The 18,847-nt window shown below is 41.3% G+C and overlaps 1 protein-coding gene across 2 annotated transcripts in view; it reads left to right on the top strand.

Moving 5' to 3' along the window:
- The window catches only part of LOC138300146 (zinc finger protein 551-like), a 194,964-nt gene that overhangs the window by 100,997 nt on the left and 75,120 nt on the right, over window positions 1-18,847 (top strand). For both annotated transcript variants that reach the window (XM_069239096.1, XM_069239097.1), the window contains exons 2-6: window positions 1,770-1,896; window positions 3,724-3,834; window positions 8,937-9,047; window positions 10,423-10,533; window positions 11,082-11,192. In XM_069239096.1, the coding sequence (XP_069095197.1) occupies window positions 1,770-1,896; window positions 3,724-3,834; window positions 8,937-9,047; window positions 10,423-10,533; window positions 11,082-11,192 (571 nt within the window). The remainder of the gene's footprint in view (window positions 1-1,769; window positions 1,897-3,723; window positions 3,835-8,936; window positions 9,048-10,422; window positions 10,534-11,081; window positions 11,193-18,847) is intronic.

Below are 18,847 nucleotides of genomic sequence, written 5' to 3'. Positions count from 1 at the left end.
GTATAGGGTGCAGTGGCATAGGGTAGATTGTTTCAGAGTAGAGTGAAGAAAAGATAAAGAAAAGATAATATACTTCAATATGCTTAAGTATGTAGCGATAACAACAACATAAATAATAACGCTAGGCATAACGGCCCAAAATGAAATATGGCTTCTCCCTGTTAGCCACGCTATGATCAAGCCCTTCATTACCTACATAAAAAAGCATTAAGCATAAATCTTAGAAAAATATACCCTTCTAAAACCTAAATTGTTGTGGGAAAGGGTAAAATCTGGGCCCAATTTCGACTTCACTGTTTCACCAACTGGTGTGATCTTAGGCAAATACAAATACTGTGTTTCACAGTCTCCTTTCTAGCCTGCAGGCACCAGGCTGAGTGGGACTCTGTTTCCTCTTTAGATCTTCCTCATTGTTCTGCAGCTCCTCTTAAAGGCCTCCTGCAGTGCCCCTCTTCAAGGCGCAGGTGATGCAGACAGTATTCATCCAAAACTCTTCTCCTCCTCGTGCCCTTTGTTCTTATGAGCACCCTTAATGCCCACAGCTGTGAACAGGACAAACAAAACGGCAGAGGGCGCAGGGGGCCTCCTGACTCACCTTCATTCTGTTACCATTAGATTGGAGGATGGTCCCTACAGGGCTAGTATAAGTAGCGCTTTTGTGCGCTTATGGCCATCTGAATAATAGATGTAATAGGGGAAATTATTTTGTCCCCTAGTCCCCCCCACCGTCGTCCCCCGTGTCCCCCACCCTCCAAAATCTGGGGGGGATACGTCCCCCGCATCCCCCACACTTCCTACGCCCATGCACGTCTCTCCTGAATGACATGCCTCTGAACGAGAACACAAGCAAGCCCAGGCCGTTTTCAGCCTTCCTGAGCCTCATTAGTGAGATGCAGCTTGTGTTCTATCGCACAGTGACCTACAGGACCCACGTCTCGGCACATTTGACTTTGGTCAGGTAGTTACTATGTCCACATTCCAGTCCAGTTTTTCTCTGCTGACCGTCACTCTAGATAGGGAGCAACCATATGTAAATCAGTCTTGGCCCTCCACTTAATGGAGCAGTGCAGTCGGGACTGCTTGTGAAACAGATACTTTCTCTCTATGGCTGTTACCATGGCAGTTCTCTTGGAAGCCATCTCTCTCCTGGTGCCACATGCATTGTGCCCCTTCTAGTGGAATGTTTCCCACCCATCATGTCTGACCTTCCTTTGAATCATTTGTTTCATCCACTATATTCTCTAGTCTATTGTATTTAAAGCTGGTTAGCCTGATCCGATCTCTTTTTATCCTTGCGTTGAATTTCACTATTTTTGATCTTCAATCAGCGATTATCCTCTTTTCTCTTCGAGTTTATGTAGTTGTTTAGATAATACCAAACCTGTGAATGCCTGACAGTACTTACAGTCTCGGCAAGTTCTTCATAAGAGGGGTAATTTGTAGTCATAAGGATGATCCACCCTGGCCTTTATATGCTATAAAGTATACTTTCATACATAGGAAAGCACTGGCGGTCTAATCGTGAAGGAAGGCAGCTTGTGACAGAGGTTGGTTAGCACGCACTTTCTTCATCCTTCTCTCTTCTAGTTGGTACTGTACCTCTGGCTTGCATACTTGTTGAATGCGCCTGGCATTAGCCTCAAGTCTCTTGCAGTGCTAATTACCATCATCACTGGCACAAGTTGAGCTGCTGTGCTAGCCCAAAGTATATGCCCAACATTTTATTAACAGTGCTAACTCTTTTGTAACCATTGTTTTTGCTTTTTCAGGCACCAGGGTCATTCCATGATTTTGCTGCTCATTTCTCCAAAGCCGAGTGGAAGCTTTTTCATAAATGGCAAAGAGAACTTTATGAAATTGTGATGAAGGAAATCCAACAAGCATTGACTTCTCTAGGTAAAATTATTTTGGCTACTTTTATTAAGATTAAATGACATTAAACAACTGGCATGTTTTCTTTTCAACAAATCCTGTAATTATTTATTGTTAAATTTTTGAAAATAATTGAAAAATTTGGTAATTGTGATCATGTTCTTCTAAACCACAAACTTGCAGCGTTCCTAAAAACTTACTGCATCGAAAGGTGAACTTCAAATGTTTTTTTTGTGCATGTTTTAAAATACATTCTTCATACAAAGTCAACAAGCCAAACAGTTCACAGTTTACAGACACATCAGTACGGCGCATGTGTGCAACCTATTAGGCATGAAGAAAAGTAGAACCCTAATGCGCTTTCCCTGGCTTTTTATATCTCCCCGATGCCGTCTTCGGGCACGTCTCGCTGTGAATACTGTAGTCTGATCTTGGTACCTCCGATATGCTGCTCCTGCCCTTTAATACTTTTAGATCGATTTAGCATTGGAGCTGAACTCTCAAGCACTTATGACACAAGACTCCCATAATTAGTTTGCTACATTTTTCAATAGCAGAGACCATTTCCATTCATAATCAAATGTGCCTTCTGTACCCCTGAGTGAATGTGATAGTCTCTTCTCTGCAAACAAATGGCACCTGTCCCATTACGGCCTCACTGGATTCCAGGGATAGTTTACAAAAATCTTGGGGCCCAGCCCATCCAGACATCTGCCTATACATCCCACCCCAACCTATAAAGCCTCAATACTCTATTTACCCCCCAAACCCCAGAGCCTGAATACTTCAGCCATACCTATGGTAAGCGTGAGAAGATTGGGATACTTTTGTATTTTTGACACGTGGGGAGGCTAAGAGAGGTTCAACACCCAACATTCTGATTCACCTGGGTGGCAGAAAGACTATCTAGTGTCCAGGAGTGTGGGGTAGTGCAGTGCTAGGATGGGCAAGCCCCACACCCCATTCTGTTTCTCACTTTTTCCTTAATGGTCTATTGGGCTTTCTAACCTTTTGCCTCGTAGCAAATACTCCAGTCAACACCAATCGTTGGTGCGGGGGCACGAAAGGCCTACCAGAGGAAAAAGTGAGGAAAGGAATGGGATAGGGTGCTCTACCATTGGAACCAGCCCGGGCACCTCACAGTATTTCTGCCCACAGGTGGGAGGCAGCATGGGGATTTGCATTTATTAGACTTTACCATACGAATTGATGCCGAGTACTCAATAGAAAACCATTAATAGCTACAGTTCAGTTGTGGGATTTGAGTATTGCATGTGTTTGGACAACCTACCAGACGGATGTAACTGTATATTATAAATCGGCCATCGGAGCAACAAAGTACCAATGAAAACATTGTCACCTGTTTCAGTACATGTATTTATGATGTTTTCCTAACGAGATTAATGATGGCCTATGCTGTCGAAATATGGAATTGTTGAAATTGCTCAGCCACGTTTTGGTTTTCTGCACCAAAACAACTGCTTTGCTAAAGTGGGTACTGTTCCTTATGCTTAAGCAGAATAGGGTTTAGATGTAATGACATTATACCATTGGACAGATGTGGCATTTATCTTTCTCTTTGTGCCGCTTGTATTGCAGCATGACAGCTTACTAGGTGTGAGTCCAAGAGGTAGCAGTGGCTGATTTCTTCTTAGATAGCCTAGAATTTTCGATTTTAACACTTTCTTTATGTGTTCGTGTTAATATTTTTATCATATTAAAAATTATCATTGCTTTTTTTAGTTAATAATTTTATGTTTTTTAACTGCAGCAGTAAATTTGATTGATTGATTTGTTGGTTGACAGTGAGCTGAATGTCATTTATTCATGTTTATTTTCTTTTAATAACAGCTCCTCGGATTTCCAATTCTATTTTTTCATTAAGACCTAAAGAAAAGGAAGACTTGTTCCATACGGATCTTCAAGACTCTGAGATAAAAAATAAAAGTGATTGTTCTCTAAGTAAGTCATGGTGGTATTGTGTTCTGGTAACATCTGAGAAATTGTTAGGGGTTCTTGCCGCTTGCTCACACAAGCACAAACATTCTCATGTATTCAGCATATGCACTGATACTCTAGTACAAATAGGAGTGCACAGACACAAACACACACATGCTACTTTCATTTGTGTGAAAAATTATGTTAAAATGATCTTGATGCATAGTATCATTCCACGCTCTCTGAATTAAATCTATACCAAGGCTGAAATAAGATGGGGTTTGGAAAGGTTGCGCTGCTAAGATCTGTGTGTGTGATACTGTGATCACTGGTTCAAACCTAAACGGTGCAGACTCCGTCTTTCTTCATGCGAAGAGAGATAAAATGAGTGCTATTCAGTTTTGTGTTTTATAGGGATCAGTAGTATGAACAGGCCTTGTTACCTGTTTCAGGATGTGGTGCCTACCGTCCTACTCTTGTAAAGTTTTGCGGCCATGTACTTAACTTATCCTTGGCCTTCATGATATCTGTATGTATTGCAGTCCAGCTTGTGATGCTTTCATGTGCGTGCCAGGATGTATGCGTGCTTGTGGATTGTATAAGACATGGGGACTCTGGGTTTCATTTTGGAAGCCCAGGGCCTAAGAAGGTTAGTTGAAGGTGAGGACTGCAATCCCCCCGACAGGAGATGGGGATTGCTGAGATTCCTGAGGTCTGAGGTGGGAATGCAGACACTGGAGGACGGGGAGTTCCTCAGATCACCTCAAATGTCTTTTTGATTCAGGAGTTACTGGTGGGGCCTGGGCTCATTGTTGGGTGAGATGGTTGGCACAGTAGACCCAGAGATTCATAAGAGAGGAGGACCTAAGCCTTTGAACCTTTCTGAGGCATATTTCAATGAAGTCTGACAGCCAGGTATGATCCCCGGTTACAACTTTGACCTGTGTAGTGGGTCAGTCCGAACTGCAGATGCTCTTGTTGTGGCTGACTGTCCCATTGTCAAAGTACAGGGGTCGCGCGGCCTCCCTCCCCAAGCTTATGTCGGCCCTGGGGACCCCGTGCATACAATTACATGAATGCCCCAGGGGGTTGGCGGTCGCCAGGGCTGTATATGTATATGGACTTGCATCCTTCACAACTAATAACCCAATTTCTTATATTCACTAGCAGTTGTAAACAAAATGCTGCTGTGCCATTTTAAACTTTCCATAGTAAAAAATATCAGTTAAAAAGAAGGACATTAAGTATGGGTGCTGTTGAGACTGTTTGGGTTGGAGGGGCTGTGAAAATGGAGGAATTGTTGTTGCTGAGACTAATTTAATAGCTTGGAGAAGCTAAATTTAAGACGTTCCTCTTGGAAACCATTGTCATGGGTTTCTAGTGAGGTTGACCAGTATTGTTCTGAGGATTCTATCCTTGCTTAATTGCCATTCTTCTTTGAGAAGTTTTGTCGATTTGCAACATATTTCTTCTAGAAATAGTGTTGTGTAATCCAGAGGTGATCTCATTGCAGTTTCTTCATCGTTTTAGGTGAAAATGAATAGTCATATTGTGCAACTTAGATTGAATGAATTGCTTCATCTGTGATCCAGTTTTGCAACCCATTTATCTAGACCTTCGATTGTAGATTTTCAAAAGACTTGGTTGCTTCGTCTTTTATCAAGTGTTCTTATCAAAGAATTCCTTTGTCAGACCATTCTTTCCAACATAATGTGTGGCCTTCCAGAGGCCCCCTTGCAAATGTAAGTAGCTGTTGGTCAGTAGTAACTTGCACGTTGAGACCCACACTGGTTCGATTTTATTGAATACCTAATTTTGGCCTTTGTTTTTGTTGTATGACAGTGATGGGCCGGAGATGTGGAAAAATGATAGGTCAAGTGTGCTAGTCGGTGAGCTTTGTAGTATAGTCCTATGTGTGGTAGATAAATGCCCCATGGCATTGTAGCTGCAAATAGCTTTGACATTTAAGTCTTGAGTTCTCCATATTTACTTCTTTATTAATGTATCCGTACAGGGCAGGAGGGATTTCCGAAAGGTTAGTGGGAGCAGGCCAGAGATATAATTGAAACTGGGTGAAGCCAGCATTTTTAGGTCAGGATTTTATACAGCGCATGCTCTGTCAGGAGGCATACTGTTTCTTACCATGTACATAAAAGGGCATTGAGGCTTCCCATTGCTTACCTCTCATTGGATTTACTAGACAAATTAATTTGCCTACTTCTTGTTCATGTCCTAGTTTTTCAGTCTTGTTTATGGCCCTCCCAGGAAGCATTGCCTCTTTTTTGTTGCTTTGGTTGACTAGCATCACTGCCTCTAGGGATTGCTTTTCAAGTACTACTTTTTTCTTTTTGGTATCTGTTTGTAAGCATTTGTTGCCTTGGTTTTTCTGCCTTTTTGCCTCCCTCCACCCTCCATATTGGTTTCCCATACCTACCTAGCTGCCCTCCCTTGTGTTGCTTGGCCTTACCCAACTCCCCTGCCATCCTTCATGTTGCTTTCACCCCCCATTGCTTCCATTCCCATTCACCCATCTTGCTTTGGTCCCCCTTTGCTTCTGTTACCATTCACCTGTTGTTTATCTGCTTGCTTTAAAAACAAAAAATACTTTGCTTTTTATTTTATTTTTAGTTAGCCATCCAGCTTGGATCGGTAACTAAAAAGAAAAAAAGCACCAGAGTCATGTTTGTAGGTGTCTGCTTGTGTGGTGTGGCAGCCTACAAAATGATGCAACACTCGCATTAAAGGCTTTTGTAATTTTTTTTACTTTAGCCACTCTGCACAATATTGCCGTTACTGTGCAGAGTTGCTAAAACCATTGGCAAAACCCATATGGCGCAAAGGCAAGGCCTGCTGCTTTTGCCAATGCTTCTTAAAGTGTGCAACCTGCTGCAAAGAGACAATTGTGAACTGTTCCAGAGTGCAAAATCTGCTGATGTCTTGTTTAGCGGTATTGCAGTATGTTTTTGGATCATTGCTTTCATGTTTCTTTCAATTAAATTACAAAGATAGTAGAAGGCTGTGTGAGGCCAATTAAATGGCAAGTCAGAGATTACAAGTGTGAGAGGTTTCAGGAAGACTTCACTTATTTTTTTTGTATCCTGCACAATCCATTAACCTTAAAACTCTTTCCAACATCCATGCAGTGATGTCGGAGGATTAGATTATAAAAGTAGTCCAACAGGCTGTCCTGTTTTCCTTTCTCTTTTGTGGATTTAAATGGTGTTTTATCAGTGTTTTCAACACCTTTCGAAATCAGTGCTGACAGCATTTATTCAGCTGCATAACTCCTAAAATAGACAAAACCATGATTCCCCAGTGTTCACAAAACATGTTGTGCAGTGACTGTTACATCATAATAATGTGTAACTTCGCATACTTGGGCACCTGAAACTTGATACTTTCAATAATGTGTGCCACTACATTTTGCTTTGTTTGCCTCACTACTTTAAGGTGGTGCAGCTGTTGTGTGGACATTCATAGTTGGAAAGTGTTCCCCTTAGTGAATAGCTCACTTTAAGTCAGTTTTGAGCCCGTAACAAGCTTCACATTGTATTCTGGTAGCTGAAATGGTGCCGTTACCATTGCAACTGTGGGCTCAAAAACCACAGCAGTGAAGTGCAGTTTGGTAAAAAGCCAGGATTAGCTGAAGATACCAAACTTAGCAATGGGACACCTTACAATTATAAATTCTGTTGGTATGTGAAAAGTCTTGTGTCATGTTTTCACCCCATCCCATGTGCATGATGACAACACTCCTTTCATAGGTACCAGTCTCTACACCTAGAATTGAATGTATAAATTCTATAGTGTTTGGCAGCCGACCTGTTATCAAACAGCCTTGTTAGAAAAGGGGGCTGATGTACCAAAGGGTTTTACCCATTCATTTTACCAATCAGTGAAATAATTGAACACTGCAAAAATATCAAATAAGGCTTTAATATTCCTAGACTAGACTCTCTACTGTGCATACAATATTTAGACCAGACCTAAAACATGCTTACACGTGTAATTCAAGCACCGAAAATTGGAGGAAACAAAAAGAAGAGAAAACAATATTTTAGTAACATCCCAAAACTCAAACAGAATAATTGTAGACCATTTTCTCTTTCTGCTGCTTTTTATAGCAAAAGTGAGTCTTGCCCATTTCAGAAAAAATAAAAAGTGACTCCTTCTCTCTCTCTTTCCTTTTTTTCAATAGCATTTTAGTGTGTAGTTCTGCAGGTATTTATTAGTGTTATATGTTCAAACTAATAAAGGCTGTTTCCTTTTTGGTAGGCTTTTAACAGTTATTATAGGTTTGAACATAAGACAAGATAGCCTAGCTATAATCCACATACAAAAACAGATTTGGTTAATCTACTGCAGTTTTGATACCTGTCACATAATGAGAGTAGCTTATAATTGCTGCCAGAGGAAGAAGGGCTAGACAGAATAGGAGGGCTGATAAAATCCATCCTTGACAGGTTGCTCAGTGTAAATTGAAATGTACTGCTTGTGGAAGAAGAGTTCCACCTCAGAGCTCGGAAAGAGGGTTTTACTCCATGTGTATGCTGTTTGTAGACCAGCAATTTCTTGTCTGTGGTTATAGATAATTAATAAACAAAATCACAACATCAATGCTATAAATAAATAGATAATAAGTAAATAGAAGATACAACTGGTGGTTGGTGGGAATGTTGCAAGTCTTTGTACAACAAATTGGATAGAAGATAGGTTTTATGTATCATCACTGTGCAGCAGGAAACTAAGCAATGCTAGTGCAATAACAAGCTCTTGGACTGTTACATTGATCTGCCTGAACAGTGGGTATTTTCACTTTTTTGTGGATACCATATTTTGTGCACATCACCTAATTTACTGTTCTCATGGCATGGATTTAAGGTGCTTCATTGAGCCGCTTTTGTTTTACTCTCAACCAGCTGATTGGGAATACATGATATACTTCATGTAAACGTAACATCTCAAGAATGTCTACAGTAAAAGATGCTTGTGATTTGGCAACTATGACCTATAATACAAGAAAATCATGCTGAATTAAAGTGTGCTATCAACTTATCGTAGACTCTGTGATCTGATTGCCTTGCTTTTGAAATCATATATTGTTGCACATGAATTTCTAATAACAGGGCTTGCACCAGTGGTTCCAATACCGTCATTCAGTGATGATGATGAGAGCGAAGCCTATTCTATGGAAACCAAAGTTTCGGAAAGAGGTCAAGCCAGTGGTTGTTTCACAGGTGAGTAAGTTGTCATTTATATTTTTGGATTAAAATAAAAACAGTGGACCCAATTCACAGACTGGATCTTGTGGTGTCTAAAGCAGTACTCCAGCAGCGCTACTTACAACAAATTTTAGTTCACAAATCTATTGGGAGAGATCTCCACCTCTCCTACTCCTGTCTTTTCTGTGCAGAGATTCCCTACTCTGGTGGCGAAGATCCTGCACTCTTAAGTACATTGACTTGTAAATGTGAGAGGCACAAGGGAAGTGGAGAGAAGATGGGAATTAATTAAACAAAAGTACACCCACAAACAAGTAAGAACATTGCAATTCATAAAATGCACTCCATATGTTACTACAGGCGTAATGGTGTCAAAACAGGTTTAAATGTACTCCAGCCCAGCCTTGCAGTAAGTCATGCACCACACATGGCTAAACACTGGCACTCCAACACACCAATACATTCCCACTGAAATCTGTGAAGACAGGAAATTTAACTAATACCCCATAAAAAGTAATGTTAAATTAAGTAAACTTGATCAACATGATATGTTGCAGCAGCAGGGCTGGGTCCTACACCCAATCCTGCACAACCTACACCTCAATGAGTAGAGATTGTGCACCAACAGTTGGTGGCTTTTATCATCTTGGCAGCCAGGCACCATAAACCAAATCTGTTTATGCAGGTAACTGGGAGAAAGTTGTTGTCTGGTGCTCTTCCCAAGACAGAATGCCTGAAAGCACAGTTAACTGTTGTCTATATGCTGCACGTGTACAGTATCTTTACATTTGAGCTTCCTCATTTTCAAGATTGAGTGTGCCTTGGTGGTCCTAATCCTGTCATGTTGAGGTGGACTGGCCAATGTTGAAGCATGCCACAATGATGTACAAAGACTTTCTGTCCATAAATTTGAAGGCAGACCACACTTGGACCAGTGACACCCCCAAAGTTGGGATGGATGCTACTACTGTATATGTTGTGTGTTGACTATCTGGGTTGGAGGATGTACAATAGAATGGTAACCTCCTCTCCCTTGGTGTGATACAGTGAGCAAGGTTGTTTCACTGCTGCGCGCCTTGATGAATGTGCGGGTGTTTCTGCACCTGAGAGGTGCAGGGGATAAAAGAGGGTAGCAGGAATGTATGGCTCATGTAGCAGCGATGCATAGTGAGTCCGTATTCCCTACTACCTTTTCCAGTATTGACACTACATGGTTGCAGTGTTTCCAGTTGGTCTAGGTACATTTTATAAATGATTTGGAATACTAAAGTTTATGGAAATTAATACTGTTTACTCCAGGTTTTGACAAACAGTGAGATGTTCTGACTTCTTTATTAGTAGTACTAACAAACTTAAATCATGTATTTATAACATTGTTTTCTTTTAACAGAACGTGCGGTTAACACATCTGTTGTCCCATTCAGAATCAAGGAGGAAAAAACTTCCTCTTTTGATGACTATTTGACCTCTGAAACACAAGAAAGCATTGATAGCCCCACGGGTGAGTAGACAGCCTTGGACAAATTTACAGAAATTCAATATCTGAACAAGTTAATGCTTCCAGAGAAGATAAAAATAACCCTCATCTCCTGATATTGTACAGTGACTTGATCCTCAGTAGAAATGTCCCTAAAACCTCCTGTTCTTGTAGGTAGTCCCTGGATAAGTATCACTGGATAAGTATCACAAAGTGGAACAGATTGAGATGTTCTGCCTAGTCTATCATGGGCCTTAGGTCACATATTAAGTTAGTGAGCAATAGTATTTGTTGAATAACTTTTAGGGTGTGATTTTAGGGGAAATGAGAAAAAGAAAAGAACTTCTTACACCAGCAAACTCTCTAGACTGTATTGTAGGAAATAAACATGTATTTGGAAAACATACAGTAACATTTTAGAATAAATGGTATTGCTGTAAGTATGCAAGTATGAAACCATGTGTATGAATGTGTATGTAGCACCTGGATGCCCTCTCAATGAGAAGTATTTATCTTCTATTACCATCCTTTAGGGGCATTTTTCTATATACTATGTTTTTTTCCCTATGCAGGACATGATTCATTGCAACAAATAGTGTCATTCGTAATTAAAGAAGATGGGACATCTGACTCGATGGACCATCAGGACTCAGAGAGCAGAGAAAGCAGTGATAATCCTGCAGGTGGGTTGTGTCACCCCGATTAAAATCTCCTGAACCTCCTATCCGTACCTAGGAAGGTCTTTGTAAACCAGCAATTGAAGATTGCAGGTTGATGCAGCGTCATTCACTGTAACAACGTAGAACCTTTCATTTACTGATGTGATCCACATTTCTTCTTTTTGTAAATTGGGTAAGCGAGTATTTTATGTATCCTGGAACTAGCAAAGTGCCTCCAAACTCTCACCTTCTTTTTCAATTTGATTATCTTTATTATGCTTCTGTTTGTTATTCTTATTATCTTGTTGGTTATTGCTGTTTGGTGAATGCAGACAGGTTTCATTAATGATGAAGAAAAAGCTACTCGTTGATTTTTAATTGTTTTATCTCTAAAGACTAAGAGTAGGGGAGAGACAACCAATGGTCGGGGATAGTCAGAAGCCAATGGAAGAGTAAGTGAACAGAAGAGGCAGGAAGGCGTGGGTATATAGGCATCGTTTGGTGCACTTAAAACAAATATGTTTCTCATGGATGTCTCTCTTTTTGAGCCAGAAATTGCCTATTCACACGTTATTTGTAACTTCAAAGCCCATAAAGCATCCCTAACTTGTGATTACTTCCTCTATCACCCTGGGTCTTTTTTTCATTCTCAAATTGTGAGCTTCCATGTTCCCTTCCTTCCTGATCACTCGCACTTGATTTTTTCCTCAGTCCTGTTCCCGTCATCCTTGAATCCTCTAACATCTCCCTTGTGTCTTTCTCATCTGTTCCAAACAGCTTCCTTCCCTGTTCTGCCCTCATCACATCCTGTACCTTCCTTCCCTGTCTTCTTTTCCCTCTTTCCTGTTCTCCTTTTCCCTCCTTCACATTCTCCTGTTGCCACCTTTCCAGTCTCTCTTATTCCTGTCCCCTTCATCAAGTTTCTTCGTCATTTTGCCTTTTGCCCTCTTCAAATCTTTTCTCCTTTGCTGTCTGTTTATCTCTCCTGTTTGTTCCTTGCTTCCTCTCTGGTGCTCTCTTGCTCCCTCTCATTTCTTTATTCTCTACCTTTCTTTATGTTGTTTTCTTCTATATTATTTGTTATATGGTGTTTGTTTCTTTTCACTCATCTACTCCCACCTCTCCTCTCTTGTGTCCCTACCTATGTACTCCTCCCCCACCAAGGCAGACTGATGTACAAGGCCCTGGACTGTAGAACCCTCATAATCATAACTTGGGATTTGATCCCAATCACAATGATTCCAGAAACATCGGAAAACATAGCTACTTAGACTTGCTTTTAATGGAACTCATACTGCAGTGATCACAACTGATAAATAGACACCATGTCCCACCATTTTCACTTGTTAAGCTATATTATTATCTTATTTGTCAGTGCTGTGTTGTAATCAAAAAGCAATAAGTAGAGCTTTACAAAACATCTAAATAAATTGATTATTCAAGAAGAGGAAGTATTGAATAAATGTGCATGTTTTGCTGTCTCAGTTTATCTGCTTCCTAACACCAGAACAACAATGGCTATAGGAGAATAACACATGCAAATTTATCAGCCTTTATGAATATGAGAATCGCTGTTTTCCTCCAGCAAGGAATGTGTTATGGCTATGGATTAATCAATAGAAGTTAGTGTGCTGCAGCTTTCTTTAAGTATTGTCAAAGTTCTCAAATGGTAGCCCATGGAAAGTTCCAAGTTGAGCAACTGAGACTTAATGCTGTGGTGAGACGGTTGGTTAACTTATCTTCTCAAATAAATGCTTACAGTTACATGTCTTGGTGTTCTTCATTGGAGTGAACATATCTCTGACGACGAGCTGCCTGTGAAGAGACAGGCACTCCTCACCAACCTCTCTTTCGACCCACGGAGAGATCATGAAGCAGACAGCTGGATTTCTGTTTTTATCAACCATCGCCGTAGGAGGAATAGTGAGTGCTGTGGCATTTCTGGGGCTGACGACTGAGTGAACGATACAGGCTCGTTCCACTATTGTTGTGAGTGGCTCCCTCCAGTATGCGTGAGACTTTTCAAGGGTGTGCCAGCTTGCGATCCTCCTGTCGCAAGCAGTTTCCTTCAAGGATGCATGGAACCACTCAAGCATGTGCTGGATATCTGCAACCAAGCCCACAGAGTTCCCAACGTTACCTCATTGGAGTACATAGTTTGTGGGGTGTCGCATGGTGTGTTACACAACATGTTGTATATGCCTGCTGCCATACATGCAGCCTCCATCATAGAATGGGAGCTTCTCTCAAGTTGCAGTGAATATACACCCAAAGGCTTATTTTGACACAGGACTGGTAGTTCAAGAGAAGAGAAGCTCAGTGGAGCACTGAGGTGATCGGTCAAACCCAAATTACTTTATTTGTGGGTGAATTTAATTGCAGATTTAAAAAAAAAATACACAGGGCAGTATAGTGTTGTTGGATGTGTATTCACTCAGGAGTACTTCTACATATGCGTACGCAATATTAAATGGTCTATCACCTGCCATACAGCATTATTACTTGATTACCTATTTCAATTATTGGGGTTGGCTTGCTAGGAATTATGGTAGCTTTTAGGATGTCCCAACCACCAGCATTTTTCCCAGATAGAGTGAACTGTTATTACCTTTGAAATGTTGGAAAAATCTGTTTGATTCATATCTTTTGGAGATTGGTTGGGAAAAGCTGTCTGCAGCCAGAAAGCAATGAGTCCTGATATACAGTCTTGGTGTTGAAGGCTGCAATATATATGACAGCTTAGAACTGTTACCTATAGGTGATAGGGAAGGAGAACCTAATGCTGTCTTTGCCATAACTGTGTTAATGCTGGAAAAACACATTAACACCAAGATAATTGTGGTATTCTAACGTCACAGATTCTTTTCTAGAACCCCTGGAAGAACTGAAAACCTTGGGAACTATGTAGTATGTTTGAGAATATTAGAACACACTTGTAATTTTGGTCTCTTAACAGACTCCTTGATTAGGGGGTCAACTGGTGAGGCACACAAATAATATTAAAGTCTAAGAGAAGTTGCTGGAAAAGAATCCTGACCTGAAGGAGGATATTGCCATTATTGAAAGTATGGAAAGCACAAACAGTTGGGTTTGGGGGATGAGAGATAACAGAACTGCGGCATCTGATGTCTCAGTTGCTGAGGTTCCTAAGGAGAATGTTGAGAGTAAAAGTGAGAGAGCATGTGTGAAGTAAAGTGACTAAAGAACGTAAGCTATCTAGCAATAGTAAGAAACTTAGACACTGAATATAATTATTATATGTGTGGTAATCCTGGTCACTCCTTGAACTGTGTGAATTGTTATGTGAATTGTTATACAAGAAATGCAACTTTTGGGGAATATGAAAGAAAAGGACACTGTGCTTGTGCCTTTAAAGGTGGCAAACCTCAAAATGTTGAGAGTATCACAGAGAGTATAAACACATTTGTATTCATTGTAACGCCTGGTTTGAGATAGGCAGATACTGATCCAGTAGTTATGCCCAAATGTTGAATTAAACTAGATGGGAAGAGCATTGAGGTTTTGGTGGTTTTGGATTTACAACGGTGGGAGACAAAAGTTAGGAAAGAGATTTTTGTAAGGAGTGTATCACGCTGCAACCCTCTGATATAGAAATAGTAGGGAAAATCTAAATGTCCAAGCATGGTGATTATTTGTTGGGGTGGTGACACCAGTAGGACATTGGAATTATGTTAAATCCTAGTGCTGTACAAGTCATGATTATATCTGCTGTTGATGAGCACAGGGATCTGTGTGATGAATTCCCTGACGTGTTTAGAAACAAATTGGGTCTCTTGAAATAATTCGAGCACAGTTCTGTTCCAACTGTTCATAAAGTTACAAAGGTTCCTAACTTTATGATAAAGCCTCTCGGGGAGGAAACTAACAGTTTTTTTGAAGAAGGCGTCAATAAAGAAATTTAATCCTCTGAGTGGCTGGCTCCAGTTGTTTTGGCACCTAAAGAAGGATACATATGCATAAGGATGTGTGTGGCTCTCAGAGATCGAAACAAACACATTTGGGTAGATTGGAAACCACTGCCAAATGTTTCATTCTCGTTGTCTATATTAGTTGAGGCGAAAGTCCACAGTGTGTTGGACCTTTCCTCCACCTATCACCAGGTCAAGTTACATGAGAGGTCCAAACGAATTAGGTCTTTCGTTACACTGCTGGGTGCCTATTGCTTTATAAGAATGCCTTTTGGATTAGCATCCGCGGCTGCATGTTTCCAAAGGATAATTTAAAAAGTACGTATGCACTTTTTTCAAGGATGATATTCATATTTTTTGATAAAATGTTGATGAGCATGATAGTATTTTGAGAATGGTTCTGTGTAGGTTAGCTAAAGCTGGTCCTACTCTCAAGAAGGAGAAATATAGATTTTGTCTTACTGCAGTTTCGTACCTTGGTCGTACCGTTTCTGGAGAAGGTATCAAACCTAAATTGGAACTGACTTGAGTCTATTATAAATGCACCACCACCACAAAACAAGCATTTGCAATGCAATGGGTCTCATGTTTGCTCGAGTTAGAGCTATTGGCATTGTTAACTCCTAACCGGATTTTTCTTGCCACGTAAACTGAAAATGAAATGAAAAGTAATACAATTTCACATAAGTGAGCTGATTTAAAGCGCCATACCATGAGTGTGAAGGTGACTAATCAGAACAAAAATGCCGGTCCTGTTTCGCCTTTGCATAGTAATAAAAAAAAAAAAAAACAAGCACGATTGCCCTGTGTAAAACCTTGAATTTGCGAAGGAGGGCTAGGATAAACAATATAATTAAACTGGTAGTCATGGAAAGCTCTCGATTAGTGCCCAGCTAGATCGCGCTGCCTATGAAATAAAGAGAAAATGTAGTCCAGAAACCATGGTGCCTTGTATATTTTCAGTAGTTGTCTGGTGCTCTTGAAGAGGGCTAAACACCGGAAAAGGCATTGCATACGCATGCCATTCTCTAATTAAATCAAGCAAAATTTAAAAGGCAAGCCCACGAACCAACGAAAGAAAATGATGGGCATGATATGGTCTTGGTTAAATTCCCACAGAGAGATTACAACAGGGGCACATCGCTTGGACGCTCAACCCTAAAAAGGATCAATGCTTGATGGAATTCTAGTCTAACCTATAGAGAGAGTCTCAAAAAAGGTGCCAAGTTTGCATTGACAGAAGAGTGTGAGTCAGCATTTCACCTGGTCAAAAACAGTATCAGTAGCATGCCCACTTTTGGTCATTTGGATGTGAGGAGGATGATAAAAGTCTCAAGGGATTTGTTGCTGTTCTTTCGCAGGTAGTTGGTAGAGTGGAAAGAGTTGTAGCCTTTGCATTGCGCTCACACAAGGGTGCTGAAGTATGATATTCGGTTATTGAGAGAGAAATATTGGCAAGTGCTTGAGTAATTAGACAATTCAAATTGTATCTGTGGGGGTTACCTTTTGTGGTCAGGACAGATCATAGACTATTGGTAGAGATATTTCCCACTAAATAACACAAGGAAGTCACTCCCTGGATAAGATGGTGGAGGGAGGGGTTGACGGAGGTTAATTTTGTTGTTGTAAATCTATGTGGAGTAAAGAATAAAGTTGCAGACTGTTTGTCCCGCATGCTTTAGAAGGCTGGCTCTGATTATAATGTACATAAATGATATGCACTGTGCAGAGTCCAAGCAACCCTGTTTTGGTATCCAGAGGTAAAAAAACAGAGCACCTAATGCTCTGTTTTTGTGGTAGTGTAGGCAAGCAGTTAGGCTTATCTTGGAGATGAGCTAAGCATTTTTTGCACCCACGGTATCAAATGTGGATACACACTTGGTAGAATAACTGAAGACCAATCTACAAAAATATTTCAGATTTTTATGAAATCTTTAAGACCGAAATCATCAATATACGGTGATTACTTTTTCAGTTATGATTTTTTAAAATTTAGAAAATGTTCTGTTTTTGTGCGTAAGTACACACCGTAGGAGACAATGGGAAAAACTTAAAAAATGCATATAAAGTCAGGTAATGCTCTCACAAATGTCACGTTCTATTTTTTGGGTCAAGGTCATTGAAGTGTCCAATGGACCTGCCCAAGAATGTCGGATAGTTCCCGGTTCAAGCATGAGCAACAGCTGAAGGTGTTGGAGCTGGTGCCCGAAGGAGAAGGGGACAACTTAGAAACACACTACAAAGTTGGACTTAAAAGTAAGTCCAGTGGGTTCCGTTAGAGGGTAAAGGTCGCAAGGGGTTAGGGACTCCTGGAGCACAGCTGGTTTGTCAATGCAGGGGTCAGGGAAGCCCAGTGCAGTACAGATAGGCCAGCCAGGAGTGGTGCATCTTGAAGGCATTGGAGTCAGGAGCAGGCGCTTTTGAGGGTGAATTGCAGGTCAGCAGAGCCACTCTGGGGGGTTGTTCTCAGGCGTCCTTAAGTCTCTTGACTGGTGCTGCTTTTGAGAGTCCGAAGTGAACTTTACTTCAGGGTGCCCGACACTGGGGGTCCGGTACCCAATGTAGTAGTACGTCACAGCCCTGGAGAGTTGTTCTGCCACAAAACATGGCCCGGTGGCAGGTCTTGTCCTTAAGGGTTGTACGAAATTTGGGTGGGCTGCTGTGTCTGGGTTGTTGGACAGCAGCTGGTCACTTTACCAGACTTTGCAGGTTCCTTGCCTGCAGGTGCAAGGACTGATACCTTCACTCAAAGGGAGATTCTTGGAGATTTGTAGAAGGCTGGAGGTGCTCTTGGGTTATGTAGGGACCTTCAGGTTTCTGGAGAACATCTCAGCAGTGATTTAGGGTCTTTGGAGCAGCAGGCAGGGTTTGGTGCCTTTTTCTTTCCGCAGAAGGGCTTCCGTTCTTGTTCATTGGGTCTTCTTTGTCCTGGTCTTCTTTGTGTCTGTAGAACCTGATCTCTTGGTCTAAGGATGCCCTCTAAATACTGTATTTAGGGGTATTAGGAATAATACCTGGTAGTGGCCAATGGGCCACCTACACTAGGGTGGCTACACCCATTAAGTGACCGCTTCCTGTGGGGAGGAGTCCCATCCCTAACCCTGATCAGATATTTTCAAGACGGAGGAAAATGAAATAGTGTGGTCATCTCACCTGTCACCTGATGGGTGGTGCGGGCTGGGTATGGTCACCCTTCACATTCTTGCTAGGTTTCACGCCAGTTTACCCACCTGGAATGGGGTTAAAACTGTTGGGCGGTCATCTGCTGCTAGCAACAGAGGTCAGATTTCAACAGCAATAAAGCCTTTGAAGGTGACCGCTGGTGTAGGGTGCTGCCTGGGAGAGGAGGTGTAACACCTTCACCCAGGAAAGGCTTTGTCTTCTGGGTACTGAGAGCAAAAGACTCTCACCCCGGGAGTCCAGAATCTTGCCTGGTGGTAGCAGGCTGGTTAAGACCAGTCATCAACCATGAAAGGGCTGTTTGCCTAGGGTGCCCTCTGGGTACATATCATGATAAATCCAGCATTGATATCAGTGTGGGTTTATTGTTCTGAGTAGTTTCATATCATATAACCCAGGGTGTAGCGAGGCCATAATGTAGGTGGAGAGACCAGTACCAGGACATGCATTTGCTTTGGCGTCCCTGTAAACCTACTATGTTCAAGTGTTACAAAGGCACAGTAAGGACATATTTGCTCATCCACACATAGGCCCTCACATGCATTATAGTGCACTCTGCCTTAGGGCTGT

The sequence above is a fragment of the Pleurodeles waltl genome, chromosome 6 (genome assembly GCF_031143425.1).
Source record: "Pleurodeles waltl isolate 20211129_DDA chromosome 6, aPleWal1.hap1.20221129, whole genome shotgun sequence".
Classification (NCBI taxonomy): domain Eukaryota; kingdom Metazoa; phylum Chordata; class Amphibia; order Caudata; family Salamandridae; genus Pleurodeles; species Pleurodeles waltl.
This window is presented reverse-complemented; position numbering and strand designations above follow the sequence as displayed.